Genomic DNA, 25,780 nt, shown 5'->3' on the forward strand with positions numbered 1-25,780 from the left:
CCGCTATATGCCAGTCTTTGGGAACCATACTTGATATTACTGAATCCTTAAAGATCAAAAATAGCGGCTTTGCAAGTTCAGAATGAAGCTCCATTAGAACCCTTGGGTGAATACCATCAGGACCTGGTGACTTATTAATCTTTAAATGTTTTAATCGGTCACAGACTACTTCCTCGCTTAAATAAGTACCTATCAGTGGGATATTCTCATTATTGAGATTATATGTTAGTCCCTGAATTGGGTCCTCTCTAGTAAATACTGTTGAAAAAAACTCATTTAGTGTGTCCGCTAACTCATTTAGTGTGTCTAGTATGTCCAGTTTCTTATATAGCGCAGCAATGTGTACTGGTGGCCCTACAAGGGTGTAGTATGGTATGCCTGCGGTCGGGCTCCCGGCGACCAGCATACTGGCGCCGGGAGCCCGACCGCCGGCATACCGACAGTGTGGCGAGTGCAAATGAGCCCCTTGCGGGCTCGCTGCGCTCACCACGCTGCGGGCATGGTGGCGCGCTACACGCACCACGCTATTTTATTCTCCCTCCAGGGGGGTCGTGGACCCCCACGAGGGAGAATAAGTGTCGGTATGCCGGCTGTCGGGATTCCAATGCCGGTATACTGTGCGCCAGGATCCCCACAGCCGGCATACTGAAGACCACCCCCCTACAATGTGACATGATGTGAACTAGGGTACAACTATGGGGCATAACATTAACTAAGACACTACTATGGATCAGAAAAGGAACAAGGGCACTATTATGGGTCATAAAATCATACAATTAACAACTCCAGCTGTCTATCTCGGATCACTGGCACAGTGGCCCCTTCAAAACATTGCTATGGGGCCCACAAAGTTCTGGCTATGCCCCCGACCACGTACCTTGCTGCGACAACCTGGCAGTACTGCCACTATCATTGCATATAATGTAGTGCTATCACTGCAGGCTATCACTGTAGTGCTATCACCGCAGGCACCTCCCACCACTACCCCCACACACGCACACGCTACAACTGCAATTTAAAAATATACAGAGCCAGAAACCGGCTACTGGGATTCAAAGAAGCTCCTAAAAAAGGTATTTCTGGGGTCACATTAATAAAACAAAAACAGACACATTTCTTTGGCAAATGTCAGCTTTATTACAGATAATATTTAAATATGGAAATATTCTTTAAGACAAAACAGGCAATGTTTTTGTTTAACAGAAATCACATGCTTTCACAAACTATAGGTGTCAAAAGGTCTACGGATCCCATAATAATGTCAAGGGCTCCATCTTATGGCTCTTCTCACTAATACACAGCTGTGTCCATTAGACAGATGCAATAAATCTGCTCTGTTTAGTTACACACTGACATCTGCTGTAAAAACAGCAATGGCAGTGTCTGGTACAGCAAATACTAACAATACCAGTCAATGCTACAGAAAAAATACATGGAAACTAATTGAATGAAAACACGTACATAAAAAAGAGGTGCAACATTAGTTATTTGCTGTGCCCTAAGACTTCAGCGGCTGCTTCATAGAAGATTAATTCACTGGGCTCAATTTAGGGTAAACTCCAACTACACATTATGGGGGTAATTCCAAGTTGATCGCAGCAGGAATTTAGTTAGCAATTGGGCAAAACCAGGGCCCTCATTCCGAGTTGATCGCTCGCAAGGCGATTTTAGCAGAGTTACACACGCTAAGCCGCCGCCTACTGGGAGTGAATCTTAGCTTCTTAAAATTGCGACCGATGTATTCGCAATATTGCGATTACTAACTACTTAGCAGTTTCAGAGTAGCTTCAGACTTACTCTGCCTGTGCGATCAGTTCAGTGCTTGTCGTTCCTGTTTTGACGTCACAAACACACCCAGCGTTCGCCCAGACACTCCCCCGTTTCCCCGGCCACTCCTGCGTTTTTTCCGGAAACGGTAGCGTTTTTTCCCGCACGCCCATAAAACGGCCTGTTTCCGCCCAGTAACACCCATTTCCTGTCAATCACATTACGATCGCCAGAGCGATGAAAAAGCCGTGAGTAAAAATACTATCTCCATTGTAAAATTACTTGGCGCAGTCGCAGTGCGAATATTGCGCATGCGTACTAAGCGGAATTTCACTGCGATGCGATGAAAAATACCGAGCGATCAACTCGGAATGAGGGCCCATGTGCACTGCAGGGGAGGCAGATATAACGTGTAGAGAGAGTTAGATTTGGGTGGGTTATTTTGTTTCTGTGCAGGGTAAATACTGGCTGCTTTATTTTTACACTGCAATTTAGATTGCAGATTGAACACACCCCACCCAAATCTAACTCTCTCTGCACATGTTAAATCTGCCTCCCCTGCAGTGCACATGGTTTTGCCCAATTGCTAACAAAAATCCTGCTGCGATCAACTTGGAATTACCCCCTATATTTCAACACAGTATAAAATAAAGGCTGTACATTATACATTATTCGTATATATTATGCTATATACACTACAGTGCATTAGATCATATCACTTAAAATGGCTTTTCTCCTTAAATAGTACTGGGCCTTATTCATATGTGGACGGAATGGCTGCACATAGGGGGTAATTCTGAGTTGATCGCAGCAGCAAGTTTGTTAGCAATTGGGAAAAACCATGGCCCTCATTCCGAGTTGTTCGCTCGCTAGCCGCTTTTCGCAGCATTACACACGCTAAGCCGCCGCCCTCTGGGAGTGTATCAAGGCTTAGCAGAATTGCGAACGAAGTATTCGCAATATTGCGAAAAGATTTTTCTGTGCAGTTTCTGAGTAGCTCGAGACTTACTCTTCCAGTGCGATCAGTTCAGTGCTTGTCGTTCCTGGTTTGACGTCACAAACACACCCAGCGTTCGCCCAGACACTCCCCCGTTTCTTCAGCCACTCCCACGTTTTTCCCAGAAACGGCAGCGTTTTTTCACACACTCCCATTAAATGGCCAGTTTCCGCCCAGAAACACCCACTTCCTATCAATCACACTCCGATCACCAGAACGAAGAAAATACCTCGTAATGCCGTGAGTAAAATACCAAACTTCTTAGCAAATTTACTTGGCACAGTCGCAGTGCGAACATTGCGCATGCGCAATTAGCGGAAAATCGCTGCGATGCGGAGAAAATTACCGAGCGAACAACTCGGAATGAGGGCCCATATGCACTACAGGGAGGGGCAGATATAACATTTGCAGAGAGAGTTAGATTTGGGTGGGTTATATTTCTGTGCAGGGTAAATACTGGCTGCTTTATTTTTACACTGCAATTTAGATTTCAGTTTGAACACACCCCACCCAAATCTAACTCTCTCTGCACATGTTATATCTGCCCTGCACTGCACATGGTTTTGACCATTAGAGAAAAATGTTGCTGTTGCGATCAGGTCTAAATTAGGCCTTTAGCCTAAAACCAGTTTAGGAAAATTACCTACACTATGGTGAAAACCACATTGCAAACACTTCAGTGGTTTCTGAGTTTATTGCAATCAGACAAATAAAAAGATGTTCTCCTTTAAAAGATGGACTGTTGATACAGCTCTGCCTTATACGCAGTATGCATGTCTATAAAAAGAAATATAAATGCAAAAGACATTGCAAATCATCCCTGTCATATATTTCCAAAAAAGAAAAGTACATTCTGTATGGCATAAATTTCATAAACAATCCAGGCTCCTGCAGGAAAGAGATATCAGATTTTTTGACATGAGCATTGCTAGGAGCTCTATTCATTATTACGCCCCCGTGCGCCACGCTCCCCACCCCGTTAATTATCTAAATTACTGTAAGTTGCCATGACAGATACCAGTGAAATGGAGCCATTTAGTATTACCTCCAAACATTTCTGATTCGGTGCGTGGGACAACTGTGCGGCAAATCCGTGGCCATGTCAGAAAAGTTGGAGTGGCCTTTGAGAAAGGGGCGTAGATTCGCTAGAGTGTCGCGATCATGAGCCACACCCCCCCATTTTCGTCACTGATGGGGCCTGCCCAGCGCTCTGTGAGCTGCTGGCATGCCCTCTCTCCCTCTGTCTCCCGTGAATAGACGCTGTGTGCATGCAATTGTCTTAATTACAAATGTAAGCATACTGTATAATGATGAAAGGGAGAGTTACTGTGCAGGAAAATCACAGTAAACCTATATAACTGCAGACTCAACTTTATTAAATAATGAAACTATTCAATCACACACTAACTACCAACACTTTTTGTGGTTTTTAAATGACCACTTCCTTAAGACCGAGGTATCATATAATGAGCAGTCAGTGTACAACCAAGGGATTAACTTTTGTAGAAGGGAACTTGTCAGTCATTACATACATACAATGCAGAAGTCTCATGTGATAGGGCTTATCTGGAAAAAAGAACTGGAAGTAGATATAAAAAAAAAAAGTAACAAATACTTAAGAACAATAAAAAAGATGAACCATATAATTTATACCTTGGCTATATTATTGCATCCTAAAAGTACTGTAAAATCTTTTTAATTCAAGCAACAGCACAACTGGAAGCTTAATATTAAAAACTGTTTTAATAACTATTCAGCTTTTGATTCAGATTTGTACGCAATGCCAATGTTCCCACAACTGAGAGTTTATCGGCAGACTGCGCACATGCCAAGGTACTTTTGAAATGGCGCTTGCAGTGAGGATTTAATAACAGACTAATTGACAGGAAGGGACCATTGATGGAAGATAACGGGGAGTGGCAGCAAGAAAGGCACAGCGTTTTTCCAGTATGTTTCTGCCTTCTGCTACAATCATATGCACAGAGAAACGTGGCGCAAGCGTCACTACTGCTATGGCCAGTCTGCATGACCATAGACTCACTTGAGGAGTCGATGTGCTTTGTTTTTGCGTCAGTGCTGCGTATGTGTATGCAGTTGCTGAGGACTTTGTGATGGCTTCGGTGGGCTTCTTTATTCTTTTCTGGGCGGTTACTTTCCCTTGCAAAGATTAGCAAGTCCGTAGCCTGAAAAATCGCAACTGCGTAGGCATGTGAGTACAAATTGCGATCAGGCCATTAGTCACAAAATTGAGCATGATTTGTTAGTGTGATATCACTCTATGGGCATGATGTATTGTGGAATGTGAGACGGCCGAAGCTCCGAGACTCCGGATGAACTCATCCTTTTTTAAAGCAGCACACGTCTTTAAACAAACGTACGAGTTTGGCCGGAGTCTCAGAGCTTCGGCCGTCTCGCATTTTACAAACCCTAACCATAATAAAGTGTAAAATGTATGGGTTCAGTTGTCATCCCAGTTCTATTTATAGACTGTAAATTATGCAGAATGCAAATCTACAAATAGAGCGTGGAATGCAATTCTATAGAATGGGGAAGCAAACAGAGAATTTGAGATTTACCTTACAAGAACTGTTACATATATAACTATATATTGCTCATCAGTTTTGGTTTTATTTGAAGTATAGTAAATTCCCATATGTAATATTTCTGATTACCACTCCTGGTACTGCCTATCGGGAGATTGTTGAAAAAAATAAAAAAGAAGGTAAGGGTTACGGATGATATGCGTTACTGACTGACTGGAGATTGATTTTAGGGTCATGTTTTTCTTGTATACAGTATGATTGAAGGACCATTGGGAAGAATCATCCAAAGGTTACCTTCTTAACTACTTACCTTTCACCAGTGTCAGACTGGGGCATGAAGGGCCCACCGGGGGGATACTGTTGTAGGGCCCATGCTTAAGGGTGTGTCCAGGCTCCACTGGGGCGTGGCCAGCCACCACAGAGGTTTGGCTAACCATTACAGAGTACATGTTCTGTTCCCCTTGGTAAATATATAATAAACCATATTCTTGTGAAGTATAATGTAACATAAGTATAATGCATAATTCAAGTGCACTAGGATAGAGTCTGGAACCTGATCCCTAGAGGAAAAGGAGGGCCCACAGGCAGAGGGGCCCACCGGTGGTTTCCCCTGTGGGCCAGTCTGACCCTGCCTTTCACAGTGACATGTAATAAGGCCACAGCAAGCTGGGTTTTCTCTGACATGGCAGCATACCTTGCAACCATGTCATCCACATTCATCACCTGGCTGCCAATGAGGATGCACTCCCCCCATTGATCTGATGAAAACGCCCCCTGAATGCTGTGCAAATGGCACTATGGGATGCATGTGTCTGTACTAAAAGTGAAAGGAGGAGAACTCAGTTACCCCCAGCACTAACATGCTAACCTCTCACCCATGCTCTGCTGCATTCTGCATGATGAGTACAGTGTCGGGTTAAGAATCACAGAGGTAGGTGGGAATGGGGGTACATTATCTTTTTCAACTAGGGGGCTGGGTTATGCCTACAAAAACTTTTATTGGCCCTCGGGGGTACTATTATATTCCGATACAGTGACACACATAGGAGGGAGGACAAACACAGTGAGGCCTATTCACATTGGTAAAAAGGGGGGGGGGTTGCTACTGGGGATGTATCACCACTAGGATGGTGGGGGTAATTCCACTGGAGATCTATTACCTCTGGGGGAATTACTGACACTAGGGGGATGGGCACTAATTTCATATGTTTTTAAAAATATGTTCTAAACTCAATTGCATTTTTTTAATGACACTGAACAGTTAACAGTTTTGTTCAGCTTCTGAAATTGAGTGATGTTGGATAGTGTTGGATAGTGTTTCTCTATAAAATGTTTTGGGTTTTTTTTTGGTTTTTTTTTTTACATTTTCTTTGTAGTGATAACTGCAATATCCAAGAAGCTATTATAAACTCAGGGATCCCATCCAAAATTCCATATACTGTATGAGGAATTTTGTTCAGGTATATATTGTGGGATAATGCTCCTATTGCACTCCCATATAATGATATGGCCATCAATGTAAGGTCTAAATAAGAGCAAGTTTTGGTATAATTTTCCATGTTGCCGGCTAACCAAATTGGATCTGGTATTTTCACATTTTTGTTGTTCCATTCTCAATTGCTAATGTTGTTCTAGGTTCTCTAAGCTAATATTGGTTTTCTGTTCATTTCACACACATCGATCTTAATTCTGGCTGGTCAAATTGGTTATTTTTATTAGTTTTTCAGACTAATTTGTTTTGTGGGTGGCAGTGCCAGTTCTCCAAAAGCACACATTTTTAGATTATTATATTTTCATATTTCAGTACTTTGAATTGGAGAATAGAAGCTGTTCTGAACCTGTATCCCTTATACCTCCCTGCACCTTAGGCAGATGCTTCATTAGCATAACATTTGCTCTTATACAGTTTCCAATGTAAAAAAGTCAGAAGTAGACATTTAAAATACATTAAAGGACAAATACAACATTTTTTAGCTACACAAATAATTATTCACAAGTTCCACTAAATTGAGATTTCCTTGTTTAATGTCACTGTGCCAGCCATCAATATAATCATTGGCAGACAGTATATATTCTAATCTAGGGGGACGATGTATCAAAGCTTGGGCAGAGATAAAGTACTAACCAATCAGCTTCTGTCATTTTACAGGCTGTGTTTGAAAAATGACAGTTACAAGTTGATTGGTTAGTACTTGATTTCGCTCTACGTTATCTTTCTCCAGGCTTTTATTAATCTCCTCCTGTATGTCTCAAGTATTACATGAAACAACTGATCATGGTTTACCAGGGATAAAACTGCACATAGGGGATGAAAATGAATCCCTGCAAATTGAGACTGCAAAACAATTAAAGTAAAATAGGTTCACTTTTTATTTTATTATCAATGCCTAACAACAAAGTACTGTAGAAGATACAATTAACCACAGATTCATAGGAGAACACTAGGAAGAGGTAACATGTCATTGTTAATACTTTACATTTAAGAATTAACCATTTTAAGATGTAAAGGTTTAAGCTAAAATTGGTACACATGATATTACTTAGAACGATGTAACCAAGGAAATGGCTTTTAGGAAAGTCTATGAAGCATGCACGTTAACCTCATTGAGCAAAAGGAGCACATTGTTTTGCAAGTCACAATGCTAATTCTTTCTCAGTGAGTCATGCCTATTAAAAAAGTTCATTTTCCGTTTGTGGAATTTATTCTACTTAATAAACTTCCATTTGCTCCAAACAACTCGGCAGAAATGTCACTTAGCATAAATGCAGAGCCTCTGAAAGTCTCCTCTGGAAATAATAAATATATATATATATATATATATATATATATATATAAATACTCAAAGCCAGTACAAAGGTACAGTCACAGTAAAATAAAATAAAAGGTAAAGATAGGTGGGAGATAAACGGATGTGCAAATGTTTTTTCTCCATTTGTAGTAAAGGATTGAGTATGATATCCCGATGGATGGGGTGTGGGCGGTCAGAAAACCGACAGAGACATGCCGACCAACAAAATATTCCGACAGCCCCCCATAAATTACCGTAACCCTCACCCAGGGTTGCCATCAGCAATTGCGGGACCCGGGACTGACAAAATAGGTGTATATATTAGTGATGAGCGGGTTCGGATCCTCGGGATCCGAACCCGCCCGAACTTCACCTTTTTTTGCACGGGTCCGAGCAACTCAGATCCTCCCGCCTTGCTCGGTTAACCCAAGCGCGCCCGAACGTCATCATCCCGCGGTTGGATTCTCGCGAGATTCGTATTCTATATAAGGAGCCGCGTGTCACCACCATTTTTCCCTCGTGCATTGGAGATGATCATGAGAGGACGTGGCTGGCGTCCTCTCAGTTTCTATGTTCAGTGGACTGTAAATATCTGTGCACAGTGTGCTGCAAATATCTGTGCTCAGTGTGCTGCAAATATCTGTGCTCAGTGTGCTGCAAGTGCAAATATCTACGTTCTCTGCCTGAAAAACGCTCCATATCTGTGCTCAGTGTGCTGCAAATATCTGTGCTCAGTGTGCTAATTGCTTTATTGTGGGGACTGGGGACCAGCAGTATTATATAGTAGGAGGACAGTGCAGAGTATTGCTGACCAGTGACCACCAGTATTATACGTTCTCTGCCTGAAAAACGCTCCATATCTGTGCTGCATTGTAGTATATAGTAGGAGGACAGTGCAGAATTTTTCTGACCACCAGTATAACTATATATATAGCAGTACGGTACAGTAGTCCACTGCTCTACCTCTGTGTCATCAAGTATACTATCCCATCCATACCTGTGGTGCATTTCAGTTTTGCACAGTTTGCTGACCACCAGTATATAATATATAGCAGTACGGTACAGTAGGCCACTGCTCTACCTACCTCTGTGTCGTCAAGTATACTATCCATCCATACCTGTGGTGCATTTCAGTTTTGCACAGTTTGCAGACCACCAGTATATATAATATATAGCAGTACGGTACAGTAGGCCACTGCTCTACCTACCTCTGTGTCGTCAAGTATACTATCCATCCATACCTGTGGTGCACTTCAGTTTTGCACAGTTTGCTGACCACCAGTATATATAATATATAGCAGTACAGTACAGTAGGCCACTGCTCTACCTACCTCTGTGTCGTCAAGTATACTATCCATCCATACCTGTGGTGCATTTCAGTTTTGCACAGTTTGCTGACCACCAGTATATATAATATATAGCAGTACGGTACAGTAGGCCACTGCTCTACCTACCTCTGTGTCGTCAAGTATACTATCCATCCATACCTGTGGTGCATTTCAGTTTTACACAGTTTGCTGACCACCAGTATATATAATATATAGCAGTGCGGTACAGTAGGCCACTGCTCTACCTACCTCTGTGTCGTCAAGTATACTATCCATCCATACCTGTGGTGCATTTCAGTTTTGCACAGTTTGCAGACCACCAGTATATATAATATATAGCAGTACGGTACAGTAGGCCACTGCTCTACCTACCTCTGTGTCGTCAAGTATACTATCCATCCATACCTGTGGTGCATTTCAGTTTTGCACAGTTTGCTGACCACCAGTATATATAATATATAGCAGTACAGTACAGTAGGCCACTGCTCTACCTACCTCTGTGTCGTCAAGTATACTATCCATCCATACCTGTGGTGCATTTCAGTTTCGCACAGTTTGCTGACCACCAGTATATATAATATATAGCAGTACGGTACAGTAGGCCACTGCTCTACCTACCTCTGTGTCGTCAAGTATACTATCCATCCATACCTGTGGTGCATTTCAGTTTTACACAGTTTGCTGACCACCAGTATATATAATATATAGCAGTACGGTACAGTAGGCCACTGCTCTACCTACCTCTGTGTCGTCAAGTATACTATCCATCCATACCTGTGGTGCATTTCAGTTTTGCACAGTTTGCAGACCACCAGTATATATAATATATAGCAGTACGGTACAGTAGGCCACTGCTCTACCTACCTCTGTGTCGTCAAGTATACTATCCATCCATACCTGTGGTGCACTTCAGTTTTGCACAGTTTGCTGACCACCAGTATATATAATATATAGCAGTACAGTACAGTAGGCCACTGCTCTACCTACCTCTGTGTCGTCAAGTATACTATCCATCCATACCTGTGGTGCATTTCAGTTTTGCACAGTTTGCTGACAACCAGTATATATAATATATAGCAGTACGGTACAGTAGGCCACTGCTCTACCTACCTCTGTGTCGTTAAGTATACTATCCATCCATACCTGTGGTGCATTTAAGTTTTTGTGCGCAGTATATATAGTAGTAGGCCATTGCTATTGATAAATATATTACTGGCATATAATTCCACACATTAAAAAATGGAGAACAAAAATGTGGAGGGTAAAATAGGGAAAGATCAAGATCCACTTCCACCTCATGCTGAAGCTGCTGCCACTAGTCATGGCCGAGACGATGAAATGCCATCAACGTCGTCTGCCAAGGCCGATGCCCAATGTCATAGTAGAGAGCATGTAAAATCAAAAAAACAAAAGTTCAGTAAAATGACCCAAAAATCTAAATTAAAATCGTCTGAGGAGAAGCGTAAACTTGCCAATATGCCATTTACGACACGGAGTGGCAAGGAACGGCTGAGGCCCTCTCCTATGTTACTCATGACTAGTGGGTCAGCTTCACATGAGGATGGAAGCACTCATCCTCCTGCTAGAAAACTTAAAAGACTTAAGATGGCAAAAGCACAGCAAAGAACTGTGCATTCTTCTAAATCACAAATCCCCAAGGAGAGTCCAATTGTGTCGGTTGCGATGCATGACCTTCCCAACACTGGACGGGAAGAGGTGGCGCCTTCCACCATTTGCACGCCCCCTGCAAGTGCTGGAAGGAGCACCCACAGTCCAGTTCCTGATAGTCAAATTGAAGATGTCACTGTTGAAGTACACCAGGATGAGGATATGGGTGTTGCTGGCGCTGGGGAGGAAATTGACAAGGAGGATTCTGATGGTGAGGTGGTTTGTTTAAGTCAGGCACCCGGGGAGACACCTGTTGTCCGTGGGACGAATATGGTCATTGACATGCCTGGTCAAAATACAAAAAAAAATCACCTCTTCGGTGTGGAATTATTTCAACAGAAATGCGGACAACTGGTGTCAAGCCGTGTGTTGCCTTTGTCAAGCTGTAATAAGTAGGGGTAAGGACGTTTACCACCTAGGAACATCCTCCCTTATACGTCACCTGGAGCGCATTTATCAGAAGTCATTGACAAGTTCAAAAACTTTGGGTGACAGCGGAAGCAGTCCACTGCCAACTAAATCCCTTCCTCTTGTAACCAAGCTCCTGCAAACCACACCACCAACTCCCTCAGTGTCAATTTCCTCCTTAGACAGGAAAGCCAATAGTCCTGCAGGCCATGTCACTGCCAAGTCTGACGAGTCCTCTCCTGCCTGGGATTCCTCCGATGCATCCTTGAGTGTAACGCCTACTGCTGCTGGCGCTGCTGTTGTTGCTGCTGGGAGTCGATCGTCATCCCAGAGGGGAAGTCGGAAGACCACTTGTACTACTTCCAGTAAGCAATTGACTGTCCAACAGTCCTTTGCGAGGAAGATGAAATATCACAGCAGTCATCCTGCTGCAAAGCGGAAAACTCAGGCCTTGGCAGCCTGGGTGGTGAGAAACGTGTTTCCGGTATCCACCGTTAATTCACAGGGAACTAGAGAATTTATTGAGGTACTGTGTCCCCGGTACCAAATACCATCTAGGTTCCATTTCTCTAGGCAGGCGATACCGAAAATGTACACAGACGTCAGAAAAAGAGTCATCGGTGTCCTAAAAAATGCAGTTGTACCCAATGTCCACTTAACCACGGACATGTGGACAAGTGGACCAGGGCAGACTCAGGACTATATGACTGTGACAGCCCACTGGGTAGATGTATTGCCTCCCGCAGCAAGAACAGCAGCGGCGGCACCAGTAGCAGCATCTCGCAAATGCCAACTCGTTCCTAGGCAGGCTACGCTTTGTATCACCGCTTTCCATAAAAGGCACACAGCTGACAACCTCTTACGGAAACTGAGGAACATCATTGCAGAATGGCTAACCCCAATTGGACTCTCCTGGGGATTTGTGACATCGGACAACGCCACCAATATTGTGCGTGCATTACATCTGGGCAAATTCCAGCACGTCCCATGTTTTGCACATACATTGAATTTGGTGGTGCAGAATTATTTAAAAAACAACAGGGGCATGCAAGAGATGCTGTCGGTGGCCCGAAGAATTGCGGGCCACTTTCGGCATTCAGCCACCGCGTGCCGAAGACTGGAGCACCAGCAAACACTCCTGAACCTGCCCTGCCATCATCTGAAGCAAGAGGTGGTAACGAGGTGGAATTCAACCCTCTATATGCTTCAGAGGATGGAGGAGCAGCAAAAGGCCATTCAAGGCAGATAGAAAATAAAATACCGGGCGTCCCCAGCACCTCGCAAGTCCTCCTATGAGTCCTTTCCAGAATTCCAAAGACCACCAGCCAACGCGTTTCAATACTTCCAAGTATCTTTCTCAAGGCATGTGTAATTCTCTTCATAGAGGATATCTTATTTATCCCCCCATACTGATGACATCACTTCCTATGAAAAAAAGGCCTATTTCCAGACATGGAATCACCTATTCTCTAAACATCCTATGTTTCACAATGTTGTAAGTCCAATCCCCTCATCCTGTTCGGATGTTTGTATATCCCCTCTCTGGCGCCAAATGTCTTGGCTTCCCGATTTCCAATACCCAATACCTTTGGTAAAAAAGTAGTTGAAGTTGGGATCAACAAGAAGAAATTCAAAATCAATCACTTTTTAACATGCCACTCTTTTAACGTTATTTATGCCATTGAGTGTTCATGTGGAAAATTTTATATAGGTAGGACGGGTAGGGCTTTTAAAGTAAGATTGGGAGAACATCTAAGAAACATTAAAAAAGGTTTAGACACACACGCACTTTCGAAACATTTTAAAGAAATACATGACTGCGACATAAAATTTATTAAGAATTTTTATATATTAAAAAAGGTCTTTTCTGATGCCAGAGGGGGTGATATTGCGGTCAAATTAGCCAGAAGTGAGATGACCGCAATATATAATTTCAATACATTAGCCCCCAATGGCATTAACAAGGATTTCGAATTGAAATGGTTTTTATAAATAAACATTTGTTCAGCTGTAATTAATACTTCATTAACTTTTTAATCATTTTTACCATTTTTAATATTGTATATCTAATTGTGTATTTATTCTTCCATTTGCATGTGGAATATGTTTCTTGAGGAAAGCCAGCAGTCTCCCGATAAACAAGGATCCCGGCATTTAAGTACGTTCTGCCATTTCAAAGTTTACTGGTGGAAAGGAAAAGTCCGGAACTAATGGTGGAACGCGTATACGGAACAATGTCACTTCCGGTAAAAGCGGAAAGTCACGCGTGCGGGTCACACAGCGGAAGTGACGCACTCCAAAGAGCCGGGAACTTAAAAAATTGGAAATCGGGAAGCCAAGACATTTGGCGCCAGAGAGGGGATATACAAACATCCGAACAGGATGAGGGGATTGGACTTACAACATTGTGAAACATAGGATGTTTAGAGAATAGGTGATTCCATGTCTGGAAATAGGCCTTTTTTTCATAGGAAGTGATGTCATCAGTATGGGTGGATAAATAAGATATCCTCTATGAAGAGAATTACACATGCCTTGAGAAAGATACTTGGAAGTATTGAAACGCGTTGGCTGGTGGTCTTTGGAATTCTGGAAAGGACTCATAGGAGGACTTGCGAGGTGCTGGGGACGCCCGGTATTTTATTTTCTATCTGCCTTGTGATTTTTATCTTATGGTGAGAGTCCAGCTATTTCTGTTTGACCTTTTTATTATATTAAAGCAGTATTACACTATATTTGCTTATATTTCTCATTTCTGAGAATTTCCATAATGGAGTGATGTACGGATGGGATACAGGGGACCCCTGGATGATAACTGACTTACTAATTGCCTCGTGATTTATATCTTACGGTGAGAGTCCAGCTATTTCTGTTTGGCCTTTTTCATCAATATCAAAGCAATATTACGCTATTTTTTGCTTTTCTTCTATTTATGAGAACTCTTCTAGTGGAGTGATGTGCGAATGAGATACTGGGGACCACTGGATGAATTTAACACCCTCCCTGTTCCACTACGCATATTGTCTATTATTTAGACACTACCATCTGGTACGGAGTCTACCTTACATACTAATTCATATACATACTAATTAACAGTATTATACTATTTTGTACTTTATCTTTTTGGTTGAGGGCAAGAATTGATTTAAAAGGGACTACTGAGGAGTTTTCTCAAAAGAGTACAACTAAGCGCCTGAAGACAACTCGGTGATATTCCATATATTTGTATACTGTTTGTGGTGTGAGGTGACACCTTTTTTCACTGGGCAATCTACGGGCAGCTCCTAGCGCACCATACGTCTATACTTTATAGTTATAAAAGGCCATTCAAGCCTATACAGCTACTTACGATATAGGCAAAGGAGGGGGAATGCACCTGACTCAAGCGCAGTGGAGAATGATTTCAACGTTGTGCAAGGTTCTGCAACCCTTTGAACTTGCCACACGTGAAGTCAGTTCAGACACTGCCAGCCTGAGTCAGGTCATTCCCCTCATCAGGCTTTTGCAGAAGAAGCTGGAGAGATTGAAGGAGGAGCTAAAACAGAGCGATTCCGCTACGCATGTGGGACTTGTGGATGGAGCCCTTAATTCGCTTAACCAGGATTCACGGGTGGTCAATCTGTTGAAATCAGAGCACTACATTTTGGCCACCGTGCTCGATCCTAGATCTTTCCGGCAGACACGAGTCTGCAGAGGTTCAAAGACATGCTGGTGATAAAATTGTCAAGTCAAGCGGAACGTGACCCGTCAACAGCTCCACCTTCACATTCTCCCGCAACTGGGGCTGCGAGGAAAAGGCTAAGAATTCCGAGCCCACCCGCTGGCAGTGATGCAGGGCAGTCTGGAGCGAATGCTGACATCTGGTCCGGACTGAAGGACCTGCCAATGATTACTGACATGTCGTCTACTGTTACTGCATATGATTCTGTCACCATTGAAAGAATGGTGGAGTATTATATGAGTGACCGCATCCAAGTAGGCACGTCAGACAGTCCGTACGTATACTGGCAGGAAAAAGAGGTAATTTGGAGGCCCTTGCACAAACTGGCTTTATTTTACCTAAGTTGCCCCCCCCCCTCCAGTGTGTACTCCGAAAGAGTGTTTAGTGCAGCCGCTCACCTTGTCAGCAATCGGCGTACGAGGTTACTTCCAGAAAATGTGGAGAAGATGATGTTCATCAAAATGAATTATAATCAATTCCTCTGTGGAGACATTCACCAGCAATTGCCTCCAGAAAGTACACAGGGACCTGAGATGGTGGATTCCAGTGGGGACGAATTAATAATCTGTGAGGAGGGGGATGTACACAGTGAAAGGGGTGAGGAATCGGACGATGAGGAGGAGGTGGACATCTTGCCTCTGTAGAGCCAGTTTGTGCAAGGAGAGATTGATTGCTTCTTTTTTGGTGGGGGCCCAAACCAACCAGTCATTTCAGTCACAGTTGTGTGGCAGACCCTGTCGCTGAAATGATGGGTTTGTTAAAGTGTGCATGTCCTGTTTATACAACATAAGGGTGGGTGGGAGGGCCCAAGGACAATTCCATCTTGCACCTCTTTTTTCTTTCATTTTTCTTTGCATCATGTGTTGTTTGGGGACTATTTTTTTGAAGTGCCATCCTGTCTGACACTGCAGTGCCACTCCTAGATGGGCCAGGTGTTTGTGTCGGCCACTTGGGTCGCTTAGCTTAGTCACACAGCTACCTCATTGCACCTTTTTTTATTTGCATCATGTGCTGTTTGGGGACTATTTTTTTGAAGTGCCATACTGTCTGACACTGCAGTGTCACTCCTAGATGGGCCAGGTGTTTGTGTCGGCCACTTGGGTCGCTTACCTTAGTCACACAGGTACCTCAATGCGCCTCTTTTTTTCTTTGCATCATGTGCTGTTTGGGGACAATTTTTTTAATCTGCCATCCTGTCTGACACTGCAGTGCCACTCCTAGATGGGCCAGGTTTTTATGTTGGCCACTTGGGTCGCTTAGCTTAGTCACACAGCTACCTCATTGCACCTTTTTTTATTTGCATCATGTGCTGTTTGGGGACTATTTTTTTGAAGTGCCATCCTGTCTGACACTGCAGTGTCACTCCTAGATGGGCCAGGTGTTTGTTTCGGCCACTTGGGTCGCTTACCTTAGTCACACAGGTACCTCATTGCGCCTCTTTTTTTCTTTGCATCATGTGCTGTTTGGGGACTATTTTTTTAATCTGCCATCCTGTCTGACACTGCAGTGCCACTCCTAGATGGGCCAGGTGTTTGTGTCAGCCACTTGGGTCGCTTAGCTTAGTCACACAGCTACCTCATTGCGCCTCTTTAGTCATCCAGCGACCTCGGTGCAAATTTTAGGACTAAAAATAATATTGTGAGGCGTGAGGTGTTCAGAATAGACTGGAAATGAGTGTAAATTATGGTTATTGAGGTTAATAATACTATGGGATCAAAATGACCCCCAAATTCTATGATTTAAGCTGTTTTTGAGGGTTTTTGAATCCAAAACACACCCAAATCTGACAAAAAAATTTCAGGGAGGTTTTGCCAAAACGCGTCCGAATCCAAAACACGGCCGCGGAACCGAATCCAAACCCAAAACACATAACCCGAAAAATTTCCGGTGCACATCACTAGTATATATATACACACACACAGACACACATGCATACATACATACATGTGCCGCTGTTGAGAGGGCCCGGGATGCTGATGCTGCTGCCTGCCAGCCTCCATCCCCGCTGTTCTGCTGCTCTCCTCCGTCCTCCTGCAGCTGGGTTGAAAACGTCCCTCCCAAAATAGCCGCTGCCTCAGAGGAGACAGTTATTCAAGATACTAGAGGGCTCCTCTAGTATCTTGAATAACAGTCTCCTCTGTGGCAGTGGCCATTTTGGGAGGTAAGTTATCAATACAGAGCTGCTGGAGGGTCGGAGGACAGCGGCAGAACAGCGGGAACGACCGCGGAATGGCGGGGACGGCGGCGGCCGGGCAGGTGGCTGCATGAGCATCCCGGGCCCCCTCTCTCTGTCAGAGAGGCTGGGCCCAGGACAGCTGTGCCCCCAGCACCCCCCTGATTGCGGCCCTGCCCTCACCTGTTCCCTATCCTAACCCTTGTAGGTGCCTAACCCTCTGTGGTGGTGTCTAGCCCTAACCCTCCCCGGTGGTGCCTAAACCTAACCCTCCCCGCTTGGTGCCTAAACCTAACCCTCCCCGCTTGGTGCCTAACCCTAACCCCCACTCCCCGGTACCTAACCATAACCTTCCCGTCCCTGCACCATAAATCTAACCCTCCTCCTACTGCCTAAACCTAACCTCCCACCACCAGCGGCAGGTGCAGCAAGCCCCGCTGAAAGAACAACCGGGATTCTGGGTGTCGATATTTTGACGCCATCGTCCTGACCTCCATTGGGATTTAGACGCCGTCTTATGGCGTCCTTGGGGATTCCGGCGTCGGAATTTAGACCACCAGGATCCCGTCCTTCGGTATATTAGCTACATCCCGTATTAAATGGCCAGATGTTTTAAAATCAACTCACTGTAATAATAGTAGTCGCAAACAAGGATGGTTGGTTTGTCACAATTTAAAAAACAAAACAAAACAAGATACTTTTTAAGATGCTTAGTTGTGGCTGTGTTGTGTGTGAAGACAGGGGCAACGCCCTTATTGCTGATAGAATGAGACACACAGCAAGGGAAATGCTTGATGTGGTTCAGGGATCGCGCTTGTTACAGTCTGTTCTGTTTATAAATATCCCAGCTGTGTAAATAATGTAAAACTATGTAAAAATCCTCTGTGATTCCCAGTCCTCTTTCTGGTGCACTTAGATATTTTTTTTTTTTTTAAAACCTGTCAGTGATGCTTCAGTATCCCAAAAATGTACTACTGTGTGGATCGGATGACAGGTGCTGGCAGATGACGAGAACATTTCGTTTAGCAACGACAAACACTTTTGTACGTTCCCTTAATTCAAAACAGATTTCAATGAGAGCTTTTTAATTGTGTTTATCATCCTTCCTTTTACAGCTGGAAGGTGAAAGGAAATATGTTTTATTCTGTGTCCTGTCCATGTCTCCCATTTTCATGGCCTAAGCCAGATCTTGCAGCAGACGTTCCCATCCGATTCTTTAGATGTCATTGCAGCCTCCCTGTCGCAATCGTGATTTTATTTCAGTGGCTGTAAATGATAAATATTTACGTGACTTCTCCAGCTGAAATAGTTGTTTTTGTTTAAGAGATTTAAGAGTTCTAATTAAATTGTCATGCCTTGATGGAGAATGTGAATTAGTCTAAGTACAAAGGTTTGATACTGAATTTTTGTAATACCCACCATCTTACATTATATGCTGCATCTACTCTAATAAACATGTCTTATTTGCTTCACACTTGTTGACTCTTCCTGACTGTCAGAGAGACTCTCAGAAATAGTAGCCATCTCCATGATTCTATGAAGAGTGTAAACCATACATGCCGACATCCTGGCTGCTCTCTCCGGGAGAGAGCAGCTAGGTCGGCTCATCAGGGGGGTGGGGCAGGGTTATGACACTGATAGGGGGCTGGGCAGAGGGGGAACAGGGGCGGAGTTATCACGGCACATAATTTAAGCCACGCCCCCTGCTATGTAATGCCACGATTACCGGCATTATACAGCAGGGGGCGTTGCAATGATGACGCAATTCAGCAACAATTGCGTCAACGACTGCCCGGACCGCCCACTTTACTCACTAAGTGGGCGGTCGGGCAGGAGGGCCCCTAAAAAAATCGGGAGACTTGCCTGCTCTTTCGGAGGGGCGGGAGGGTCACCCGATTTTCGTGAGCCTCCCGCCCATTCCGGGAGAGTAGGTAAGTATGGTGTAAACAATTTCACTGAGGCTGGGCTGGGTGTGCGCAACACAAGATGACATCCACGCTGTGGTGTATCTATAATGGGTGCAGTGTGTGCAATGCACACGGGCCCCTGGGTCCAGAGGGGGCCCACACCGCACACACTGTACCCATTTCTTCTATACTTACCTTTCTGATGTCCATCGGTCTCTGTGTGTGGGCCGACTCCTCTCCTGTAGCCGGCAGCACCGCTGTTAGTGCTCTGAGCACTAGAGACTCTGGCACAGTGCCAGAGTCTACATTGCATGCTCAGATCTCTGGAAAAATGGGTGCCGCGCCATTTTTCCAGTGATCTGCGCTGCGCTGTAGACTCTGACACTATGCCAGAGTCTCTAGTGCTCAGAGCACTAACAGCGCTACCAGCTACAGGAGAGGAGAGGGCCCACACACAGAGACTGCACACGGGTCCCCACCTCTCTAGATACGCCACTACATCCACCATCCACCATGGAACAAAACCCTTGAGAGAAGAATAAGAAGATATATGCTGCAAGAAAATGGCTGCCTCTTTGTAGCACACTTATGCCTTAATGAGTAGCTGTGTGCTCAAAGATGTGTGATGAATTGTATGAAGCTGGTTGAAGGGTGAGAGCCAGAGGGGGTTATGGAGGAGGTTATGGAGGAGATGTACTAAGCCTTAGAGAAATATAAAGTACCAGCCAATCAGCTCCTAACTGCCATGTTACAGACTGTAGGCCACATGTACTAAGCCTTGAAAAGTGGAGAGTGATAAACTACCAATCAAGCAGCTCCTACCTGTCAATTTGCAAACAGGGCCTGTGACATGGCAGTTAGGAGCTTTGACTGGTACTCTATCACTCTCTACTTTATCACTTTTTAAAGCTTAGCACATCTGGCTTTGTTTGGGAAATGACAGTTAGGAGCCCAGGGCCGGATTAAGGCTCCACGGGGCCCAGGGTACTTAAGACAAGGAGGCCCCCTGAGAACTATATATAGTGTATATATGGGGGGATTCTATATGTGTGTGTATATATATATATATATATATATAAAGCAGTAAATCCAGTGTAGAAAAACAAAAACAATATCACACTGTTACATGGTAGGTGCTATAGTATGATGCTGGGGATTTCTCTACTAGCATCTAAGGGCACGCAAGCTGCTCGTTACAATAATACAGTTCTATATAATCTGCCTGTCACAAAATTAATTTTCTGACAGCCCTACTTCAAGATGAAAACTTAATACACGCACAGCATACCTACAAACACACACATAGCATACATACACACAACATACATATTGTACATACACACAACACACACAGCATGCCTAAAAACACACACACACACACACACACACACACACAGCATACATACACACACCATACATACTGTACATATACACAACACACACATAGCATGCATACATATACAAACAGCATACATACATACATACATACATATATAAATACAAACACACATACTGTAGCATACATACACACAACACACACACAGCATATATACATACATACATACATACAAACAAACAAACAAACAAACAAACGCACACACATTAAAGCACTAACCATACCAAGAGAGAAGATGAGGAGATTGACACTGCCAGAATCTATGTGAGCGGAGCTGCTGCTGCACATACTGCTGTCTGCAATGTGTCCAGTGCTGCACAGAGCCGAGAGCTCTGCTGATCAGAGCTCTCTGTGAGGAGCAGAAGTGCATGCGCGACGGCTGTGATCATGAGTGCAGGAAAACAATTTGGTCCATGCGGGAGAGGGGTGGGGGAGGGGAGGTTCTACACCACCGCCACCAACGGCAGAACTTTATAAAAATAAAAAAATCATGTAAATGTCCAGTGCTTGGTGGCAGACAGGGGGCCCCCAATATAAAGGGGGCCTGGGGTACTGCGTTCGTTGGGCACCTCCCTTAATCCGGCACTGTAGGAGCTGATTAGTTGGTAGTTTATCTCCCTCCGTATTATCACTCTCCAATGCTTAGTTCATCTGCCCCTATGTAAGATGCTAGAAAATGGTAGAGTGCAACATATTTTGAATGAACAGTCACACTTAGGGTAAAATACTGTGTACTGCATCATCCTATACTAGTAGTTTTAGATCCATCTTATGACAGGTCGGGGTCAGTCCCTGCCCCCACCCCGCTATACTTACAGGGTGGGTTCTACTCTTGGTTTCATATCTCTGACATTAGCATTGGGATCCACTGTGCATGACAGAGATTTTGATTATTAGGCATGGCTTATATGTGCCAAACTTTGTAACTGCTTTGGGGCTCATTTACAGTAAGTCGTACAGTAAGTCAATTTTATGAAACATCTCTCAGAGCAGTTCACTCCCTCCTCTGCCCTGCGTGCATAGGTGTTGCTTTCACAATCTTACAGAAATGTTTTTGTTTTTTTAAATAGGCAAATATGATCACATATAAAAACACGAAAACTAGGTATAGCTTGGGTTAAAAAATAAGTGACTCTGGTTGGGAAACAACCTGGAACCAATCATGTTTGGTAAGATATATGTTAAAAGAAATAAGATGGCTGACTAACAAAAATACAAAAGGTCCACGTACAGTCTAAACCACATGTTTGACTGTACGCTCCTCCCACTCATCATTACTAAAATGACTATACAGGACAATGCACCATTTGTTTAAATAAAGAAATGTACAGTATACCTCCCAATGATTCCAAATTAAACAGGACAGTAGCGATTTTAAACAGACCGCCACACTGTCTCAACAGTTTTCCCCACTGTAGGCACGTTTAGAAGTATAGTATGTCCCTGATCACAATGGTAGGGCAATTCTATAACGTTTTCAGATGAGAGAAGGATGAAGAGGGATAGTGCTTCTATGGCACACTCTTAAAGTATCTGTCCATACCCACTTCTCTTGTGGGTCAATGTTGGGAAACATGCATATGAATAACGTTACACTGTAGTAGTATAAAAGAAAACAACAGTTAAGTTGCAAGGACATTCATAAAAATAGGGTAGATGAAAGTACATTTACAGAGGAGAAGATCCTAACAGAACTCTCAAAACTGAAAGTGGATACATCAATGGGGCCAGATGGGATACATTCAAGGATACTAAAAGAGCTAAAAGATATGCTGGTAGCACCATTAACAGAATTATTCAACCAGTCACTAGATACAGGTACAATTCCAGAGGACTGGAAAAGAGCAAATGTAGTTCCACTGCACAAAAGTAGAAGCAAGGAAGAAGCAAGTAACTACAGACCAGTAAGCCTTACATCAGTAGTAGGGAAAGTAATGGAAAAACTCTTGAAAGAAAGAAAGAAACAACTTAAAGGATGCAAAACAGCATGGATTTACTGGTGGGAGATCATGTCAAACAATTCTTATTGAATTTTTTGACTCCATGACAAAAATAACAGATCAAGGGGGAAGGGGGGGGGGGGGGTTGTAGATGCAGCCTTTGGACTTTAGTAAAGCATTTGACACTGTCGCACATAGCAGACTGCTAAATAAACTTGAAAACGTGGGGTTGCATTATAAAACAGTTAAATGGATACGAACCTGGTTGCAGGATAGGAAACAGACAGTTGTAGTAAATAGAGTGCACTCTATAGAGGTGAATGTTACCAGTGGAGTACCCCATGGATCTGTACTTGGACCAGCTCTCTTTAATATCTTTGTTGGTGACATTGCAAATGGTATTAAAGGGAAAGTATGCCTTTTTGCAAATGATACAAAGATATGTAATAGGGTAGACACACCAGGAGGGGTAAAACAAGTGATTGATGACCTATGTAGGCCTTAGACATGGTCAAGAACATGGCCGCTATAGTTTCATTCTAAAAAATCCAAAATCATGCACTTGGGTCACAAAAAACAAAAATATAATATCAAGGGTACTATGATGGAAACTACTGAGGAGGAAAGGGGTTTAGGAGTCCCTATTTCAAAATACTTAAAGGCAGGAAAGCAATGCAACAAAGCAATGAGAAAGGCAAGTCAGATGCTTTGTTGCATATGGAGAGGAATCAGTATCAGGAAAAAAGAAGTAATAATACCACTGTATACTGTAGGTCATTGGTACGGCCTCATCTGGAATACTGTGTCCAGTTCTGGAGACCATATCTCCAGAAGGACATAAATGAATTAGAGGGTGTACAAAGAAGGGCAACTAAAATGGTGCATGGCCTACATCACAAAACATACCTATACCATATCTCACAACTGTCCCGAATCCAGCGGGACAGTCCCGCTATTCGGACACTGTCCCACCCGCAGGCAGCAGTGTCCCATGGGTGGGGGGTAGTTGGGGGTTCCTTTGATCAACCGCTGCTCTGCTTAGCAAAGTAGCTAGTGATCTCTCAATAAATGGTGGGCACACGCGCATGGCATCTATCCATTGAGGGGAAGTGAGCCGGGAGCTACCCAGCTACTCAGGGAATGCTGAACACCCCCCCCCCCCCCCCCAAAATGCTGAAAACGGGTCCGTGCCGTGAAGCCATGCCCACCGGCTGTGGCAACGGCGCTCATACAAAAGACCACGCCCCCTTTTCGGGGTCACATGCAAAGGTCCCGACTCGCTGAGTCCGAAAGTTGGGAAGTATGCCTATATATCTTAACCTGTATAGTTTGGAGCAGAGAATGGAAAGAGGGGACATGATAGAAATTTTAAAATACACTAAGGGTCTTAACAAAGGGGGTAATTCAGATCTGATCGCAGCAACAAATTTGTTAGCTAATTGGCAAAACCATGTGCACTGCAGGGAAGCAGATATAACATGTGCAGAGAGAGTTATACCCCTTTCAGACAGCCTCCAAAATCCCGGGTTTTTGCACATGAACACACATCAACCCGGGATTTGGCATGTCTGAAAGGCCCCATCTCGGGAACACGTTTCTGGGCTGCCGACCCTGCAATGAGCAGGGTTTTTCCCGGACGTAAGTCCCGGGTAGACAACCCGGCTTAGGTCTGAAAGGTGCGACCCGGGAATTTTCTCCCAGGTTGCTCCTGATTGGTGTGTGTACTTGTTGAAGGGGCTGGGCTGCCTGGAGGGGGCCGCAGTGAAGAGGGGGCATGTGCAGCCTAAAAACAGAGAGGCGGCCTGTTGTGGTGATTGTGTGTGTGTGTGTGTGTGTATGTGTGTATGAATTTGGCATGTGCGTGCATATCACATGTATGTGTGTGAGTGTGACGTGTATGTGTAAGACATGTACGGGTATGACGTCTGTGTGTGTGTGTGTGTGTGTGTGTGTGTGTGTGTGTGTGTGTGTGTGTGTGTGTGTGTGTGACATGAGAGTAGCCTGAGAGTAGCCTGGTCTTCCCTGGCTGCCAGGGCAGACCAGACTTATGTCTGAAAGGGGTCGACCCGGGAATGTCCCAGGTCTTCCCTCATCCCAGCATTCACAGCGGCGGCGGCCAGTCTATGTGGAAGGAGAGGGACAGCTGCAGCGGTGCACCACCAATTACAGTGCGCTGCTGCTGCTCCCCTTGTCCCCCTCCCTCCTCTTCCTTCTCCACTGTCCCCGTAGCTGCTGCTCCTCACCTTGCACAGGCGGCTTGTAATGCGTCAGTTTGACGCATTACAATGGCATTGACTAAAGTCCTCTTGGAATGAGGATGCGGCCAGTTGCGCCCTCAGGGTGACTGCGCTGGCACACACGTAGTTACGGCCCTGCCTGTCACCCTCTCCCTGTCATCCACTGCTTCCCCCTGTCACTCTTAGCCTCCTACTGCCTTATGCTGTTACCCTCTGCCTCTCCCTGTCACCCATTGCAATGTGGCATATTGTGAACTTGGGTTCTTGCACCTGGGCCCACCCAGTGCTGTTTCCAGACAATTTGGCTCCCAGTGCGAGATTTAAAAATGAGCCCCCCCCCCCCCCACTCCCTCATAGATATAAAAACTCCACTTTGAGGGAGCATGGCCTTGCTAAAATGGGCACGGTCTAACTAAAATAGCCATGGCTACCTTACGTCCCAGTTTTTGACCCTGCACCACCAGACCTCGGCCACCACAGGGAGAAAAAGAATTCCACCATATTATGCCCCGTGCACCATATTATGCCACACACCGCAATACCCGTGATACATTATGCCCTACAGTAAATCTTCTAATTACTTTAAAATTACCTGCTCATTGCCAAGGGTTTCACGCACTGGGAGCCATGCTCATTGCCAGGGGTTTCATGCGCTGGGTGTCATGCTCGTTGCCAGGGCTTTCATTCGCTGGGTGTCATGCTCGTTGCCAGGGGTTACATACGGTGGGTGTCATGCTCGTTGCCAGGGGTTTTAATGCACTGGGTGTCATGCTCTTTGCAGGCTCCATTTCCCCCAACCCCCTTAAATTAAAAAAAAAAAACAACAACCCCTCCCTCCCTGGAAAAAAACAGAGAGATCCACAAAGACACAGAGCAGACCCAGTCTGTGACACAGCAGTGTCACAG

The 25,780-nt window shown here is 44.4% G+C and overlaps 1 protein-coding gene across 2 annotated transcripts in view; it reads right to left on the bottom strand.

Moving 5' to 3' along the window:
- The window catches only part of SUGCT (succinyl-CoA:glutarate-CoA transferase), a 1,636,615-nt gene that overhangs the window by 373,711 nt on the left and 1,237,124 nt on the right, over positions 1-25,780 (bottom strand). Inside the window, exon 13 of one of the 2 annotated variants that reach the window (XM_063924885.1) lies at positions 18,538-18,660. The exons of the other annotated variant lie outside the window; for it this stretch is intronic. Coding sequence (XP_063780955.1) covers positions 18,649-18,660 — 12 coding nt within the window. The 3' untranslated portion in view covers positions 18,538-18,648. Of the gene's footprint in view, positions 1-18,537; positions 18,661-25,780 lie in introns of those variants that run through there. 2 annotated transcript variants of the gene reach the window in all.

Source organism: Pseudophryne corroboree, chromosome 5 (assembly GCF_028390025.1).
Source record: "Pseudophryne corroboree isolate aPseCor3 chromosome 5, aPseCor3.hap2, whole genome shotgun sequence".
In the NCBI taxonomy this organism is placed as follows: Eukaryota; Metazoa; Chordata; class Amphibia; order Anura; family Myobatrachidae; genus Pseudophryne; species Pseudophryne corroboree.